The sequence below is a fragment of the Dama dama genome, chromosome 8 (genome assembly GCF_033118175.1).
Source record: "Dama dama isolate Ldn47 chromosome 8, ASM3311817v1, whole genome shotgun sequence".
Classification (NCBI taxonomy): Eukaryota; Metazoa; Chordata; class Mammalia; order Artiodactyla; family Cervidae; genus Dama; species Dama dama.
In genome coordinates, this window is record NC_083688.1 from 17,828,761 (window position 1) to 17,847,746 (window position 18,986).

General features: G+C 43.2%; 1 protein-coding gene across 1 annotated transcript in view; it reads left to right on the forward strand.

The window, feature by feature from the left end:
• The window catches only part of DNER (delta/notch like EGF repeat containing), a 382,981-nt gene that overhangs the window by 149,956 nt on the left and 214,039 nt on the right, over nucleotides 1–18,986 (forward strand). The window contains exons 2-4 of the mRNA XM_061147964.1: nucleotides 4,356–4,655; nucleotides 6,869–6,963; nucleotides 9,651–9,817. Coding sequence (XP_061003947.1) covers nucleotides 4,356–4,655; nucleotides 6,869–6,963; nucleotides 9,651–9,817 — 562 coding nt within the window. The remainder of the gene's footprint in view (nucleotides 1–4,355; nucleotides 4,656–6,868; nucleotides 6,964–9,650; nucleotides 9,818–18,986) is intronic.

The window sequence follows — 18,986 nt, forward strand, 5'->3', positions numbered from 1 at the left end:
CAGGCTCTAGGTTCATCCACCTCACTAGAACTGTCAGTTTTAGCAACTTTAAGTCAATAAAACACATGATTATAATGGTTGACACGCACATACGCGGGGCATTAGTTGAAATTACATGGCTCAAGGCATGTCTCCATTCACTTGTCTGACCCTTATGTTGGACTGAGTTCTTTGGAGGCTGGAACTAGGCTTTCTTCATCCTCTTGACCTCTCTTCTAGGCATGCACATCAGAGAGGCTGGATAAACATCACTTGAATTACTGACCAATGCATTGAGTTTTCTGTAAAAGCACAGAAGTAGGAAGGAGGCCCACCAAACTAAGCTTTAGTTTAGTTTTGTATCTTTAGGCACTTTAGTGTCTAAACTAGTATGGAAGGATTACTGGTGAGGTGGTTATGTGACTCCCAGGCACCCCTCCTCACCGCCCCTATCACTAAGTAATACAGATGAAGAGGTTCATATGCGGCACTTTGCAGTGACTCTAGTAGCTTTGATGTTCTCGTATTTAATGATTCTGTAAGTGGGCCTTTTTTATACCTGTTTTAAGTTTGACCTTTCATTCTTCTGTTTGTAAACTGCAGAGGCCACTGGAATTGCCAAAAATATGAGCAGCTGACAATTTAAGGAAAGAAAACAGGTCACTGCTAAAGTGTCACATGAGACTGCCTTCACATCACCCGGGGCTGCCAGGCACCTTCTCTCTGGCCTGGCCTCCACCTTACGCTGTCCACACCCCAGCAGTGCTCTTGACTGTAGCATAACTTATCTGACATAGGTGAAAAGTTGAAAATAAAATGTCAATAGTGTTAGATTAGTTCCATGATGTGAAAAAAAATTGGCTTAAAGAGATGAATTAATCAGATGAAAAGAACATACAGTATTTAATACACGAGCTGGTTGGTTACTGTAAGCCGAAAACCATTAGCCCATGAGCTTTCTCTTTACTCTTTCTGCTGACATGACAACGTCTTTATCCTTTTCCCCCATCATTAGAACCCAGAATCTATCACCTGTTAAATTTTGAGTATCCCCAAAGTCAGGTCTGTTAATTATGATGTCTTGGCAGTTTGGTTATTTTCTGCTTATGGTTCAAATGTAATGGATTCAAGGGCAGCAGTGACATCTATAATAGGACTTTTTCCCAGTGAGATAAAATACACATAACAAACTAAAACCAAAAAAACACTGAACGAGCTATGTACAGAAAAACAGGACTTACAGTAAATATTCATGATGCTAAGATTTTGCTTAAAGGTTAATGATTGCACTTTATCTTGTATTTGTTGTTAGGCAATCGACTTTTTAAAGTGAAACTGGTCTGAAGTGTTAGAGGATAGAAGAGCAGGTAGTTGGCATTGTTATTGAAGCCACTAGCAGAAAGCCCAAGAAGTAGCATAAACATGACACAATTATTTTAAAGAAGGGATCAGTGACCTCCCAGTGCAATTAACACTCTGCTTTGTATTCAGTGCATATGTGTACGTGTGTGCATGATCATAGGAGTCACTGTTTTGAATCTCTTTAGAAATCTATACAATTAATAGTTTAATTTTTAGCTTCTGTCCTCTTTTCTTTACTAAGAGTGCTTCTCTTGGCCTTCTACATTGTTATTGCTGTTGTTCGCTCACTAGGTTGTGTCCCACTCTTTGTGACCCCATGGACTGCAGCACACCAGGCTTCCCTGTCCTTCAGTGTCTCCTGGAGCTTGCTCAAACTCATGTCCATCGAGTCGGTGATGCTATCCAGCCATCTCATCCTCTGCCTCCTTCTCCTCCTGCCTTCAATCTTTCCCAGCACCAGGGTCTTTTCCAGTGAGTTGGCTCTTCACATCAGGTGGCAAAGTATTGGAGCTTCAACTTCAGCATCAGTCCTTCCAGTGAATATTCAAGCCTTCTACATAAGTCATTCCTTACTGAATCCCATATGCTATTCTTGCTTTCCTCTCACCTGTGAAGTCCAGACAGCAGCCCTTAGATGGTATTGTTTATCCTCAGCATGTTTTTCTTTCAGCTCTTTATTCCCTCACCTGGTGGAGCTGCCTCCTGGGCCTGGTGAACTGGGGGTCTGCCCTTCCCACCCAGCTCTCCCCACCAGCACCCACTCTCACACTGCCCACGACGGGACGGCTGTAAGCAGTGACCCACCTAAACAGTCTCTGGGGACTGGTGGTCTCCAGCAGTGGGCTGTGATGATGGGACAGAAGCCCTGGGGCCTCTCTGACCATCAAACAGGTGGTCTTCGCCTTAGTGATGTCATTCCCTAAGCTGCACCATGGAGATTTGCACTTCCAGAACCAATTTCTTTGTAGTGATCTCTACAATTTTTAAAATGATTTAAATGTATTTCTGTTTTTTTAGGCATGTGTTAAAAGTTTTAATTTGTGAGTAAGTCAACCTCTGACCTTGCTTTAAGAGTTGGTGTCAGAAACCTGGTTTACATGCCCCCTTTATCCCAGCGAATTAAATTCCTCCTCCTTCTTGAGATGATACCCACTCTAGGAAGCCTTCCTAAAAATAAATCCAAAGCACAGGCACATATCAGGACTAAAGGAGCAATTCAGTCTGTTCCTTATCACCCATTGCTTTTTAGAAACCAAGTCATCTGTCTGCTTTTATCTTTTCAATGCTTTTTAAAAGGAAACCCCACCACATTATCTGTTTTTGTCAACATGCTGGGAACAGAGCTGGGAACACGGCAGATATGTCCAGGCACTGTGGGAGAAAAAAAAAAGGGATTACTTTAGATTTTCCAGTGAGGGAAGGCTTCTTGGAGGAGGTAACAGTTGAGCAGAGAACTTTGTGAAAGAGGGTAGTTTCCATTGTTCAGTTGCTAAGTCGTATCCACTCTTTGCAAACTGAAGCAAAGAACCATGCAAAGTCTGAGAGAAAAGCATTTCAGGTGCGGGCCCAGCAGATGCAAAGGCCCTGGGGTGGGAATGCCATAATCCAAGGGGAGAAAGAAGGTGAAGGGTTGAGTGTAAAGGAGGAAGATAGTGTGGGGGGAGAGCCAGATTAGGGAGGGCTTTGTCTTCCCTGGAAGGAGTCTGAATTTTACTTTGAGTTGATAAAGATTGTAAATATGTTAAGTTATTTACACTTTAAATATTTTCTTCAGATACCCACCTGTCTACTTTCATCTGAGATTTTGTGAAGCTTTTTCCGAGTGAGAGCACAGATTTAACAGTGTGGTATTTTGGGAACTTTTATTCAGTCCAAAATCCCTTAATCTTCCTAAAGGAGTTTGCTGGAAATTGTGTGACAAGGGTAATTAGCAGAGTGAGTAGCTGTTTTTCCAGGCAGAATTCTATCCATGTGTGTTAAAGTATGAACTCATTTCAGTAGGAGAAATTGAAGGTCCCGTTTTTTTGTAGTCTCTTATTCACTCAGTTCCATTCTATTATCAGCCCTGAGAAGCCAGGGGTACATCAGATAGAAGTCTAATTTTCTGTTATCATAGAAGCAAATAATAATTGAATTAGCTTAGTGAACATGCCTCAACCTTTGGGCTGTCTGGAGAGAAGCACTATTACGTTGTTTCATTTCATATTGTTTTTGTAGCATCTCTAAGTAATAACAAATCCAAGTCAAAGGTCAGCAAGGAACTCAGGGATAAACACTTTCCTTAGAACAGGAACATAATTTAAAGATATGCAGTTAAATTTTTATCTTCCATTTCCAGCCGGGTCACATATCTCTGTAATCACCCTTTCAAATAATGAGGTTAGAAACTTTCATCAAACTCTGCTTAATAGAAGTCACCACCATGCTTCCTTCTAATCTGCAGTTGTCATGCCAGCTGATCAGTTTGGAAGCCTTTAATTAAATATCACCTTAAAAAAGAATTGTTCATCAGGTAGGAAATTGGAAGACATAGGTAAGTGCATCTGTAGAGGTGATAAACTGGGCAGTCATTTCTATAAGGAGACCTTACAATGGTTCAGGATGTGAAAGAAGAGATTTCAATTTAGATTCCTGTATCCGTTGACCCGCAGCTAAAAAGATCGAAGTTAGTATATTCCTAACGAGTCTCCGTTTTAACTATTTTCGCCTTAGAAATTTCTCTAAATAAGTGTTCCTGAAATCAACTTTACTTAGGGCCTTGGATTAGGGAAGGCTCTTTTTCACTAACTACATACTTCTTTGTTAGACGTCTGTTATCTGTGGAAGGGTTAGTGTTGGGGTGACCTTGGGAGATGCCCCCCCACCCCTCAACAGCACAAATAGTTAAAAATGTATATTGCACAGGAATAACATTTGTTTTCGAGCAGCAGCTCTGAGTCACAGAACTCATTTCCCAGCAAAGGCACCACATTCCTTATGAGGGAATAATTGACCCATTTATGGTTTCATTTCAGCTTGTTGCAGATCCTTGCGCCAGCAACCCGTGTCACCATGGCAACTGCAGCCGCAGCGGCAGCGATGGCTACGTCTGCATTTGCAATGAAGGCTACGAAGGTCCAAACTGTGAACAGGCACTTTCCAGCGTCCCCGCCTCTGGCTGGACCGAGTCCACGGCACCCAGGCAGCTTCAGCCTGTCCCCGCCACCCAGGAGCCCGAGATCCTGCTGCCGCGCTCTCGGGCAACCATCACCCTGCCGACGTGGCAGCCGAAAACGGGCCAGAAAGTTGTAGAAATGAAATGGGATCAAGTGGAGGTGAGAACATTAAGTGCACATGTAAGAAACCAGTACGGTTAAAATCATTCCAGTGGTTCTAATATCAGCTATAAAAATCGAAAGCCTTTAAGTTACACATTGAACAAAAGATGCCATACTTTTTCCCCGTCTGCCTTTCTGTGTAGGAAATCTCTCTCTCTTGGTTGTGTAAATAAGACATGCCAATTTTGATTGTTTTATGAGCATAAGAAGAGATAACAAGGAACAAAATGAATGAAATTATTTTCTGAAATGATATCCACATATGTGAGATAATCTTAGATTTGGGACAGGCAGCTCAATGAAGAGTATTATCAATGAACATATTATAGACCCTCAATTACTGACCTAATTTTCCTCCATGGAATTTTATGCTTCAGTTTTAGTTTGTCATTGTTTAGATTCTATTGTTGATAACTTGCAGCACTTCAGTGGGATTTAGAAAAAAAACGTATTATTGATTTTTAAAATATTTTGGCAGTGCATTTAAGAATGAAATTTCCAAATTTGATTCATTTTGGCAACAGCAGATTCTGTTCGTTGAGTCTTCTCTGGTCTGGGTTTGGCTTATTGTACCTTCAAGCCCATCTGAAGTCTCATGCTGAGGATTTTCCAGCAGACCTTTAAAAGCTGACATAAAATATAAGTTTGCTAGCTAGAAGAATTGAAGTTGGACAAACGGAAATCGTGGGTTTGAGTTAACACCAATAAAGTGAAATTCCATTCCACATAGTATTCCTTATCAGTATAGACCTGTGGTTGTATGTTATGACAGGCTTTTAGCTTACCAGAAAAAAAAAGCCCACATAGATCTTTGTATAGCATTTTTAGAGCCAACGAATATGTCCAGAAATTTTGATTATGGTTATAAAAAAGTAAGGCAGCATTTCTTGTTTTATGTTCCTAGGTAATTCTAACCAATTGACCCACTTTTTCTTCATTGCCACCAATTTTTGAAGGCCCATTCAGGCTGAAGGGCAGTATTTTTTTTTTTTTTTCTTTTATTTATTTATTTATTTTTTCAGTGAAGGGCAGTATTTTTATGCTGCCTAAAAAACTGTGAACTTGTTCTGATTTCAAACTTACAATCGAGGCTTTGAAGTTAGGACTTTGCTGAATGACTCACTTCTTGAATGTGAACTAGGTTTGGTCCTATGTTTATCAAGGAACTGTCCCTTAAAGACAATTTCTCCCCAGCCAACCATTAAAATTTCCCCCGCCAACCATGCTCTCCTGCGGTTGGTAAATGTAAAAAAGAAATGCCTCACCTTCCTGTCATGCTGTTATCTCTTAGGCCGTTCAATAAGCAAGTTACAGGTGCCAGAGGAACATGTGATTATATTTCTGGACAATAAGTTGTGCATGCTGGGAGTGGAGTGAAAGTGCTGAGCATTTCTGTATTGTCCTCTGTTAATTCGGTGATGACAAATGCTTTTAATACCCTTTTATTCCAACTCTCGGGGGATGAGCACAGATCACAGCATGAGGAATAAGTGAATGAACGGGTCAGAAGCCCGTCACTGGACACAGCTCAAGTATTAGCAATATGCTTCCTGATGAGCACAATTCCCCCCTCAAGCTCATTTTCTTAAATGCACGTCAGTATAATGCTTTCCAGAACACGTCACTTAAAAATGAAGGTCTGGTCCACAGGGGACGGAAAAGGGCAGCTCCCAGCTACCTGGCCTCAGCATGTTCTCCCACATCCACCTGTGAACTGAGCAGGGTCATTTGGACCAGACACGTCCTGTCTATGGCTCTCTGGAAGGCTTGTTCTTCTAGTCTTTCGGATTTCTACCCACGATGTGGAAGCTACTCCTCTAAGGCCATCTCCTTGTTCTCTAAGCATTTAGTCCCTCATTATCCCCCAGACTGAGCAGAAAGCAGAGGCCCGTGATTGCTTGCAGGCTGAAAGAGAGAAGAGGGCCAATCTCCCACCCTTCCCTGTAACATCCTATTAGCAGTGTAGTCATCCTGGGAATTTGCAGACTGCTCTCAGCAAAGCTTTTGTGTTTCACAAACTCAGATGGCAAAGCTTTCACTGTGGTTAGCGTTTGTAAGATTTCACTTGGCTTCTCCAGTCACGATCCCCAGCATCATCCAAAGAATGGAGTGGAGGCGGCCCGTGGGGTTTTGCTTTCTAATATGGTCTTGCCCCATGATTAACCCTAATAACCTGTCTTTTTTGTGGTGCCTTTTTTTTCCCCCTCCAGGTGGTTCCAGACATTGCCTGTGGGAATGCCAGTGCCAACAGCTCTGCAGGGGGCCGTCTGGTATCCTTTGAAGTCCCACAGAACACCTCGGTCAAGTAAGAAAACTCCCAGTGGAACGTGGTCACCATTGATTCTCTGGCTGCCTGGGTGGTGTCTGTTCACATAACTGGCCTGTAATGGGTCAGCCCAGTGGGAACCAGGAATGGAATTCCATATGTAGATGAGGCCTGTGTCCCTTAGGATCTAGATTTCAGAGCCGATTTCAGAGGAGACTCCAGGGATGCTGGGTGGGATGAGTTAGGTGGGAGATAAGAAACCCAGGAGCCTTAGCTAAGGTCTAGAGCCAGACCCTTTGCTTCTTCAATGACTTTTGCTTCCCAGATTCTTTGGCTTCTTCAGATTTTAGTGGACCATGGGTGAAATTCATATGCATGATTTACCCCACATTTAACATCCAAGCATTGCAATTATCTCTTTAAAAACAAGCAGGTGAGATGCGTGTTTTGTTGTGGTTTAAATTTATGCTCCTTCAAATTACATACTGCTTGTTGTCACTGCAGGGGGTGAGGAGGAGGCAAAGGGAAGTGGTGTTGACAGTACCTGTGGGGGTACCAGGTGCTGGGCATTGCTGGGGAGCGGGGGTGGAGGCTGCATGGAGCACCCCTGACCTGTCTGACAGCTCCCCACCCTGGGCTGTGCTTAGTCGCTCTGCCATGTCTGACTCTCTGCGGCCCCATAGACTGTAGCCTACCAGGCTTCTCTGTCCACGGGGATTCTCCAGGTAAGAACACTGGAGTGGATTGCCATGCCCTCCTCCAGGGGATCTTCCAACCCAGGGATCGAACCCAGGTCTCCCACATTGCAGGCAAATTCTTTACCGTCTGAGCCACCAGGGAAACCCAAGAATACTGGAGTGGGTAGCCTTTCCCTTTCTCCAGGGGATCTTCCCAAATCAGGAATCGAACCTGGGCCTCCTACATTGCAGGTGGATTCTTTACCAGCTGAGCTCCCAGGGAAGCTACCCCTCATGTACCCAAATAGGCACTTGCTGTCTAGTCTTAAGGACGTTAGAAGAGAGGGTGGGACTTTGGGAGGGGGAGGACCTGGCCCAGGTTAACCAGGATACTGCGGTGACTCCGTTTTAAGAGGGCAGTGGGCACTCTTCACTTGGACCACGCAGGGTCATTTTTGTACACCTTGCCTTCTAAACAAAGGAGTCTCTAAAAATGTTTGGGCGAGGGACTTTGTTCCATTACCCCTGTATCCCCTGCCCCCACCTTGAAGTCACCTGGTGGGGAAGAGCCAGGATGGACACAGGGAAGACGGCTGGCAGGGAGGAGGGTGAGGCCTGGGAGCAGCTCCGAGTTCTACCAGTAGGGGGACCCCTGTCCTAAGTGTTCTGTTGCTCCTACCGAAGACAGAAACCCCACCGTCCAGAGCTGGTTTCAGGGAAATCATTGGTTTCCTTTATGTTTATGAAACCATGCCCCAGTTCTTCCTTGTCTGGGTCATGTTGCTTTACTTGCATAAGCCTTTTGGAAAACTTCTGATCTGTGCTTTTAAATGCTGCCTTCCTCTCCACCCGCCACTGCCCCCACAACAAATCTGAAATTCCCAAGAGCCTGAGGCTGCAGAGTTAGAAATAGCAGTGACCCAAGCTGAGTAAGATGGAAGTGAAGCATGATCTCTGGGTGGTGGATTCACGTGGGAGGGTTGCTAGCCCCTTAACGCTTTCATTTATTCATGAATCTGATCGTTTATTGACCCTTTATTGAGACCCCTGCTGCAAGCCAGGAGCTCTGCTCTGGGTGAGGAGGGATCAGATCTGTGCACTGTGACCTGCTTCCCCAGCAGCACAGAGGAGGGAGCGACAGGTAGCAGTGCTGGGAAGAGAGGGGAAGGTCCTGGAGGAGGGGTGCTAGTGGGGTAGGCCTTGAAGAGTGACAGGTTCCCAGTGGGGTGGGGGCAAGACACAGTGGGGATAGGACGTCCTGGGGGAAGACACAGTAGCTCCTTGTGGCCACTGCGTGGATGGCAAGGGTGGAGCTGCACGATCCGAGACTGAGAGACATGGAGGCCGGGTGGGTTCGTCTGTTAGGGCATCTCATTCTTTCGATTTTATCCTGAAAACAAGGAAAAACCAGGGGCGGCCTGAAGCATGGGAGGTGACACACTTTCACTTATTTCACAAACACAGGTGGTTTGGGGATGTGTTACACATGTATAATAAATTCTAGCAGAACTCTCTATCATGTGGATATGGAAGAAGTTGGGCTTCCCTGGTGGCCCAGATGGTAAAGAATCCGCCTGCAATGCAGAGTTCAATCCCTGGGTCGGGAAGATCCCCTGGAGAAGGGAATGGCTACACCCTCTGGTATTCTTGTCTGGAGAATTCCATGAATAGAGCAGCCTGGTGTGATGTAGTCCATGGGGTCACAAAGAGTCGGACATGAGCGAGTGACTAACACACATGCATGGAAGAAGTTGTCTCTAAATCCAACAGACCCTTTTATTATTGATGAAAATTATGACCTAGAGTTACCTATTAGTGATTTTGTGCTATATTTTTGATCAAGTGGGAGATGGGTGTTTCTAACAGCATGGAAATTGATTGTCATGAGTCCACATAAAGCAGACGCCTGTTTAGAAGATCATGTCATCCATTTCTTGATACTTTTATGGAGGTATGCATCATCTTTAATTTTAGTTTTAACCTGATGGCTTGGTTCAAAGATGAATTTTTCTGAAAGGGAGTTTCCATTGACCTTGTTCTCGTTTTCAGAATTCGGCAAGACGCCACTGCCTCGCTGATTTTGCTGTGGAAGGTCACAGCCACGGGATTTCAGCAGTGCTCCCTCATCGATGGACGGAGTGTGACCCTCCTGCAGGCTCCTGGGGGCCTTGTTCTCTTGGAGGAGATGCTTGCCTTGGGGCAGAATCACTTCATTGGTGAGTTGTGGATATCTTGTATCTAAAACTGCGTGGGCTTCAACTCCATCTCAGTTTGGTGTGTTAGAGACAGTGTGTAGGGAATTTTGCCCAGATAATCTGAATTCCAGCCCTCAGCATAATTTTCTCCATTTTAGGTGAGGTTTCACATATAATCTAAATTGGCTTCTGAGATGTAATTTCCACTGTGGCTCAAAATGGGAAAACTGTTGGCTCTGGAATCTGGTGACTGTATCCCAACACTGACCAGAGCATCCTTGGTGTGTGGTCATTGGCGTTCAATGCTCTGAGTCTCGGCTTTGTTTTTGACTCTTCAGCCTACTTTCTCCTGGAATTGTGGGCAACTTGAGGCATTGAATGTCAGTGTCTCAGAGGAAGCTTGGTTGTCACTTGATATTGGCCCGACCCAGAGCCGGGGGCTCAGCACCTAAGCACACACTTGATCGCATCTGAGCCTCTGACCCAGAATAACTCGGAGGAATCCCAAGTTTCTTTGGGGGTCCCTCTTACCTACACCACCTTCCTCCGTGGGTCCCTTCTGAATTTTCACATTTTCTTGAACATGGTTAAATCTGTCATTTACCCTTCTCTAAACTGCCACTTGTCCAGCTAGCCGATTTTAGATTCCTCTGTCCTGGAGGAGCAATGGCCTTCAGAAAGTGTGATTCTTCCTGACCCCCTCTATCCCTCGTACCTCCTGCCCCTTCAAGGACTACACTTGGGCAGTTCACACAAGACTTCCCCTGGCTTAGCCTTCTGACTGTGTCCTGCCAGTTGTCTTCATCCCAGGGATGGGACTTGAGGTCCAGCCCCTTAGCATGCCAATAGCATCCTGACTTTATTCAGACATGTGCCATCCTACAGCTGCCACTCAAAGACACAAGCTCAAGTTTAGCCTCTTCCCATCCCAGTCCAGCCCACCCACGTGGCTGCTGCATCCTGCTTTTGGTACCCTGTCCTGTCCAGTTGCAAACTCCAACAATCCTCGCCTGGAGGATGGGGGAGCCAGAGGGCAGAGGCAGCACCTGTCTTGCAGGGGTGTTGAAAAGGTTTAATGAAAATGGGTGTGAAAGTATAAATTACAAATGTCAGGGATGATTTTGGTTAATTTCACTATTGTTTTTGGAGGTATACTAAATATTTTGCTAAACTAAATAGAAACATTAAGATGCATTCTCCAAGAGATGTGTTTGATGCAAATATAATGAAGATAAACTGGGAAAATAAAATGCTCAACTCATATAATTTGTAGTGTTATTTTGTGTTGGATCCTTCTCTGATGATAAGGTCATTTCCTAATCTTTGGAAATCTAACTGGGGTAGGGGCAGGGATTTTATTGGATGGAGAGAAGGTAAAAAAGAAATCAGTTTGGGAGTGTACATGCTGGTGAAAGAGGGACAGTAATCAACTTTGGACCCATTTTTGGCTATTAAATGGATAGTAGATTATATGAAAGTATGTAATGAAGTGTTGTCAACAGTCAAATCTCAATTTTACTCCCTGATGCAAGTAACTATTATTTGCGTCCATGTCTGTTGTAGCAATGTATTTAAGAGGAAATGGTTTGTATATTTTGATGTGTAGTTTCAATTTTATTTTATATTAAGCTTGTAAAGTTTTTTTTTTGTTTTTTGTTTTAGTAGATTAGCCTGTTCTATGACATGGAGCTCTTTCAAGAAAATGTATGAGTTGTTACTACTCTTTAAAATATCATTAATTTTGCCAAAATATATACACTTGAAATGTTATCTTACATTTTCTATTACTTTGAGTTGTAACATAACTGTGATTTAGACTGATATTGGGAGTAGGGATAAATATTAATAGAGAAAGATTTTCCAATGTTAATATTAATTTATTCTTTTGAGATACAAGGAATTTTATGAACTCTAGCATAATTTGTGTTCCATTTGCTAGTGGAAAATTTCACAGGAAAACATGCCTTTGGTTGAAATCTTCCTTAGAGGAGAAATTTCCAAAAAATTAATTTAACATATTGATAACTCAGGTAAGGAATTTTTTCTCAAAACTTATATAGATTATGATGAGGAGACCATGATTTTGATCCTTTATTTCTCCAAATCATTATTTTCCATTTTGAAAATTTTTGTGATCTGATATCTTTTTAAATTTCCTAACTAGAGCTTCCTATTTTGTGTGGCTTTTAGTGTTACTCTTTCTAAAGGTAGCAGTCTTGTTTCACAAGCTCCTTCTGGGAGAAAACGTCGGCTTCCTCAATGAGAATTTGGTGACACCTACACATCGCCAGCTACTTCTTTTACAGATTCTTTTTGTCTTAAAGAAACAAGATTTAGCTTTTGTAATCATTGTGGAAGCCTTCTGCTTTCTACATTGACATGTTATTAACTTTCTTTTTGAGGGTTTAATTTTTTAAAAAGCAATTTCTTATAATAATTACTATTTTTTTTTTTACAATACTAGACTCTGTAGGTATGAATACATTTTAGCTTAGAACCAAAAAACGATATTGAAGGATACAATGGCATTCGTTCGACGGATGAATGAAGTGACGCCACTGCAGGTGGAGGAGAACTTGCCCGTGGAAGGGAGAGGCCAGTTGCAGAGCTGTGATGCTGTGTTTAGTCTCTGCTGCTTCTTCCTAGAAAGAAACAAGGCCGTCTCCGGAACCGCCTTCTTTCCCTCACTCCCGGTAGATTCCTGTCCATAACTGAGGTTCCAACGCGTTTTAATATTTCTCTGCGACATAGCAGAGGAGCCCCTTTTGTGTCTTTGAGAGACAAACTTGGTTGCTATTACCAGCTTTCCATAGATGTTCTTTTCTAAAGTTTGTCACTGAGAGCCTCACATTCTACACATTCCAATGATGAGAATGTATTTATCTCTGACCTTTTCAGTGCTACTCCTTTTAATTTCTTCCAGTTCTCCTCCATTACCATGACCTTATGAATATTTATACTGTTTTCTGGAAAGAAAGAGGTGACTTAACACTGCAACACAACGGGGAGCTCTTCCCTCTGGGCCTCAGCGTACCTGCCCCTTTGCTCCTGTGCGGTCCACCCAACTTCAGCTCTTCCACCTTCTTCTTAATTATCCCTTCTGTTTTCCCTAAATGTGTCTTTTCCAAATATCTTATTTGCTCTAGGCAATGTTTTTGGGCAAAAGGGGCATCTCTGGTGGCTCAGACTATAAAGCTTGCCAGCAGTGCAGGAGACCCGGGTTCAATACCTGCTTCGGGAATGAGAATAGGAATGGCCACCTGCTCCAGTATTCTTGCCTGGAGAATCCCATGGACAGAGGAGCCTGGTGTTACAGTCCATGGGGTCGCAAAGAGTCGGACATGACTAACACAGCACATGGGCTAAAGAACTAAATTGACTTTGTTTAGCATCTTCTGCTTCCCGGGAGGCATCTGAGGTACTGTTAGCTCTGTGAGGATTCATTCACCCAGCACTCTGGATTACCAGGTAGGAACGATGCATTGTTCTGGGTGCATTTCCATGAAATGCAGTTGTGGCTTGCCTGTCTGATGTAAGGTCTCTCTTCGGTTTTGTATTACTTGCTGTTGCTTACAGACATTGCCTTGATGGATGATTTCAGGAGAGATGGATGATCTCTCTGGGTTGGAATGCTGTTGGAGGTCTCCATTTCCTGAGGGTGAAAGCCCCATTGGACTCCTTCTCTAAGCTTTTATTTCCTTTTGTCACCTGTCCTCAAGCATGTTTCCCCCCAATTATACTCAATGGGGGCTTCCCTGGTGGCTTGGATAGTAAAGAATCTGCCTGCCAATGCAGGAGACCCAAGTTTGATTCCTGGATGGGGAAGATTCCCTGGAAGCGGAAATGGCAACCCACTCCAGTATTCTTGCCTGGAAAATCCCATGGACAGAGGAGCCTGGCGGGCTAGAGTCCACGGGTTGCAAAGAGTCGGACATGACTGAGCAAGTAACATACACTCAATGGACCTCTGCTCCAGTCACCTACTGCCTTCCCCACCTGAGCCTCTCCCATCCTCCCATCCTCTCTGCTCCTCAGATGGCCAGATCTGTCTGTTAGAGAATTCCCTGGTGGTTCAGGACTCCACGCTGTCACTGTGATGGGCTTGGGGTTTGATCCTTGGTCCGGGAACTAAAATTGCACAAGCTGTGAAGCTTGGCCAACAAGAAAGAAAGAAAGAAAACCTCATTTAAACTCTCCTCACTTGGATCTGTACAGGAGAAAAACAGCCAGCTGAAGTTCTACTCCACATGGACTCCCAAATCTCAAATCTCTGTGAACTCTTACAAATTCCTTCAGACACACAGATGACTCCAGAATATCCTCATAGTTATTTTTCTTTCTGATCAGAAAAGCCAGCAGGGCATGTGTGCTTTACTGATGCTTCTTATCGACCCATTTGCTGAGAGAAACCCTGCTTTTTCCCCTCTTACTTTTTTCTTTTATGGTGTGTATTTGTTGCCTCCTCGATCTGATATTTTATTTCTTTTTTCTTCATTGAGTTTATTTTTCTTTCCCTCCAGCTCATCCTCTCTCTGCTCTTTCTTTTCTTTTCAGTGGTCTAGCTGGTTATATTTACATTTTTTCACTTTCCTCATTATCTTTTCCTGCTCATTACCTACAATTTTTTTCATCACTTTTACCACATTTGGACCACTCATTCTTACAGTTTTTAGTATATTTTTATCTCTAATTTATATTTTAAAAGGAAATGCATTTCTGTTTTATCTAGACCAATGGTATATTATTTATAATTTACAAAAAATCCTGCTCTTATAACTTTCGATCCATTTGAACTTTACAAAGGAAGGAATAGTGCTGTCCTTTTAGGAGCTGGGATCACTTTTTTAGGATTATAGCTAATAGATTTGTTGCAGGGAGAAGCCAGTTCTGACTCCATGTTGAAACTTTCTTTGAGTTGCTTTCTGTTGTTTTTGTTATTATAATCATACATAATGACCTGCCTCAGAGAACCCTGCCCCTCTGCCTGCCTGTTAAACTGAAGTGCCTTTGTTCAGGACACTGTCCGTCTGTGGATGGGTACTAACTAACTAACTAACTAACTACGGAAGAAACTAACACATCCCCTGCCTGAGCCTTGTCACTCTAGGACATACTTACAAGGTTAATGGCCTTTTTACTTTGCTTGCTTATCTCCACTCCACCTCCCCCAATCTCTGATCTACAAAACAAACAAACAAACAAACAAACAAACTGGCATCCAGACCTCGATAAGATGGTTATTTTGAGACATTAGTCTGCCATCTTCTTGGTCAGCTGGACCTCATCTCTTCTGTGAGCTTGCACTTGATAACAGATTAACCACAGAACCCTGGAAATCAGTGACTTCCAGATCTTTGTAACTGTCATCATAACTTGATTAGAAATTATCCCAGTCTGCCCACGACCCTTTTGTGCCACCTGGGAGCTGTAAAATGCTTTATGTTTCCTTGAGTCTGTATTTCCAGTTAAAAAAGATTCTGGTCTTGCAAAATGACAGTTTGTAAAGCAGTGCATTTTATTGATTTTCTTCTCTTGAAAAATAAGAAGAAATAACTCAGTACTTGAGCAGGTAAAATGAGGGTTGAGACTTTTATTGAGGTAATAAGATGGCTTTGGTACAGTAGACCTTCACAGCCCCAGTGGTTTAAATCTTCATGGACTTACCAGCTACATTTGTTTTCAGTGACATCATGATGCTTCCTTGGAGATACAGTCTTTTGTAGTCTGTTTATTCTGGTGTGTTTTTTTAAAAAATGAAATTTTCAGTATGCATCAATGGATGGATGCTGTTATTCATAGGTGGAAGTTCCTAGTTTGGGCTCAGTTGGCCCCTTGTTTTACAGTAGTTGTGGGGGTCAAAGGTCACTTCACGGAGCCCAGGAAGCTCTTAAAATGCACTGTAGACTTTTGTGTATTTGTGCAGCCTTCTTAGGAGAAAGCTCAAACTTCATTAGATTCCCAGAGACATCTGTGTCTCCTTTAGAACCAACTCTTTAAGCTGTTGTGGGCATCTCAGGTGGCTCAGTGGTGAAGAACCTACATGCCAATGCAGGAGACATGAGTTTGATCCTAAGTCAGGAAGATACCCTGGAGAAGGAAATGGCAACCCACTCCAGTATTGTTGCCTGGGGAATCCCATGGACAGAAGAGCCTGGCAGGCTACAGTTCACGGAGTAGGAAAAGAGTCAGACATCTCTTAATGACCAAAACAATAACAGCAACAACTTTAAGCTGTGTGCGTGATCATGTGACAGTGTGTACATTTTCAACATTCTCTACTCATTCAGTGATGTTTCTTTTGATGGATTTATCTACTTCTCAAGTCTCCATATCAGGGAATTAACCTAGTTTTATTTATTTACATTTGTAAGCAGCAGAGCTGTGGGAAATACTTCCTTATGTTTTGAAAATCTGCATTTCATGCCTTATTTCTCAGGCACTGTTGTTGATGTTGTTCAATCACTCAGTCATGCCTGACTCTTTGGTACCCTATAGACTGCAGAACACCTGGCTTCCCTGTCCTTCACCATTTCTGGAGCTTGCTCAAACTCATGTCCATTGAATCAGTGATGCCATCCAACCATCTTGTCCTCTCTCCTCCCCTTCTCCTCCTGCCTTCAATCTTTCCCAGTATCAGGGTCTTTTCTAATGAGTTGACTCTTCACATCAGGTGACAAAAGGATTGGAGCTTCAGCTTCAGCTTCTTGACATGCATATAGGTTTCTCAGGAGACAGGTAAAGTGGTCTGGTATTCCCATCTCACTTAGAATCTTCCATAGTTTGTTGTGATCCACACAGGGAAAGGCATGGTCAATGAAGCAGAAGTAGATGTTTTTCTGGAGTTCTCTTGCCTTTTCTCTGATCCAGCAGATGTTGGCAAGTTGGTCTCTGGTTCTTTGCCTTTTCTAAATCCAGCTTGAACATCTGGAAGTTCTCGGGACATGTACTGTTGAAGCCTGGCTTGGAGAATTTTGAGCATTACTTTCCTAGCATGTGAAATGCCAAAGAATGTTCAAACTACCACACATCTGCACTCAGGCCCTGTGCTCATCTGTAAATAAGAAGTTGATTTAGGTGTGGTCTCTGAGTTCAAGGGGCATCAAAGGAGGGGACAAGGGGTGTGTCAAAGACTAAGGAGCAGCTAACTCTCCTAGGAGGATGGGAGCAGGGTTTGTGGCGAGCAGGCAGAAGATTATTCATGGCTGTGCAAAGGGCAGTGGGTGACAATTTAATGGCACAGGAGTCTGTGTAATTAAGATAACTTAATAACAGTGCTAAAAATTGACTAATGGTCAGTACAAATGGAAATAGGCTTTAATTTCAACAGGCCCATAATAGAACCTTGGAAAATCCCATCTACTCCTCTAACTGCTTCTTAAACGTGAACAAAAACACATAAAGTTAAGTGCTCAAAGGGGTGAATTTATGTCCTGGGTTCTCTATTTATCCTCAACAGGTAAAGAAAGTCTAGTCTTTGACATGATTTTTCAGGAAGTCTCTTAGAAGCTTTTACTAAAGCTCTATTTTTTTACTCTTGAGCTCTCTCTCTACCCTCCCTTCTAGGTACACTGTTCCTATAAGATTTGTCCTTTAAAATGTAAGTTCAAAATAGTTTAGCTGGAGTTGAGTGTCTCATACCATAAATTTGATGAAAAGAGGGATTTGGGCAAAAGTGTTCTCAAAAATCAGGGGATTCCATGAGGACTACACTAGTTGGCATAAGGGTGGTGGGCAGTATTCAAAGGGGAAACTTTTTGAATAGAAAAGTAGGGACAGGAGATTTTTTAAAACATCATAATTCAGTTGAAGCACTCTGAAGCCTTGCATAGTGGCCAATGTTAATGATGAAGGCAGCAGGAGAAGGGGACAAAAGAGGATAAGATGGTTGTATGGTATCACCAACTCAATGGACATGAGTTGAGCAAGCTCCCGGAGTTGGTGATGGACAGGGAAGCCTGGTGTGCTGCAGTCCATGGGGTTGCAAAGAGTTAGACACGACTGAGTGACTGAACTGAACTGATTTAATGGTATGAGCTTCCCTGGTGGCTTAGATGGTAAAGAATCCACCTGCAATGCGGGAGATCTGGGTTTAAGCCCTGGATAGGGAAGATCCCCTGCAGGAGAGCTTGGCAACCCATGCTACGGTATTCTTACCCGGAGAATCCCCATGGACAGAGAAGCGTCATGGGCTACAGTCCACGGGGTTGCAAAGAGTTGGACACAACTGAGCAACTAAGTACAGCGCATTTAATGGTGTGTGTTTTCTGCAATGGTATGTGTTTTCAGATCTTATATTAATAGACTAAATAAAGATATAAAGAAATAAGGTACTGATTGGGGCACTTAAAATTTTAGAATATTCCATACTAGACCTTAATGGTATCTTAATTGAGTATGATATATTTTAAGACCATTAGTGTGAGGATAGGTATCTGCATCCTAGTTCTGAATCAGCAAAGCAGGGTTGATTCTCCAGAATGTCTTAACTCATTTTCTTGTACCCAGGTTTCTGCCTGACTAGTTTTCAAAACTTTCATCCTCATAGTGTCAGAACCTGCATTCTCCAGACCTGCTTAGTTACATGAAGACTCAGTCTCCAGGTCATCCTCCAACAAACTTACAATATTTTATGAGCTCTTATTGGTGGAGATGGATGGTGTACACATCATACCATCCAAACACAGGGCTCTGAGGTCCCTGGCCCCTTGGCTGTACATTGAGCTGGAATCTTCCTAAGTCCACAAGTATTGAACTTCCTCTAGCTTTGAGGAGAGATGTTTGTAACATCTAATTTCTTGCAGATCTAAGGCCCCACTGTCTCTAGTTCCCTTTCAGGGCTGTCATGCTGTCCAGCTTCTCTGCCCATAGTAGGCCCTCATCTTGTGGTCTGGATCCTGTCTTTCTGAAACCTGGAGCGGTTCTGCCTGCACCACCCCTAGCTCTTGTGTGCTGATGCCAGCCTGGAATGGGGCTGTCTTTTCCCCCTTCTGCATCTTGTGGTTGGAATTACTGGTTACCCTTTCCAGATATTCAGTTCAGTCAGTCAGTTCAGTCACTCAGTTGTGTCCAACTCTTTGAAACCCCATGGACTGCAGCACACCAGGCTTCCCTGTCCATCACCAACTCCTGGAGCTTTACTCAAACTCATGTTCATGGAGTCAGTGATGCCATCCAACCATCTCATCCTCTG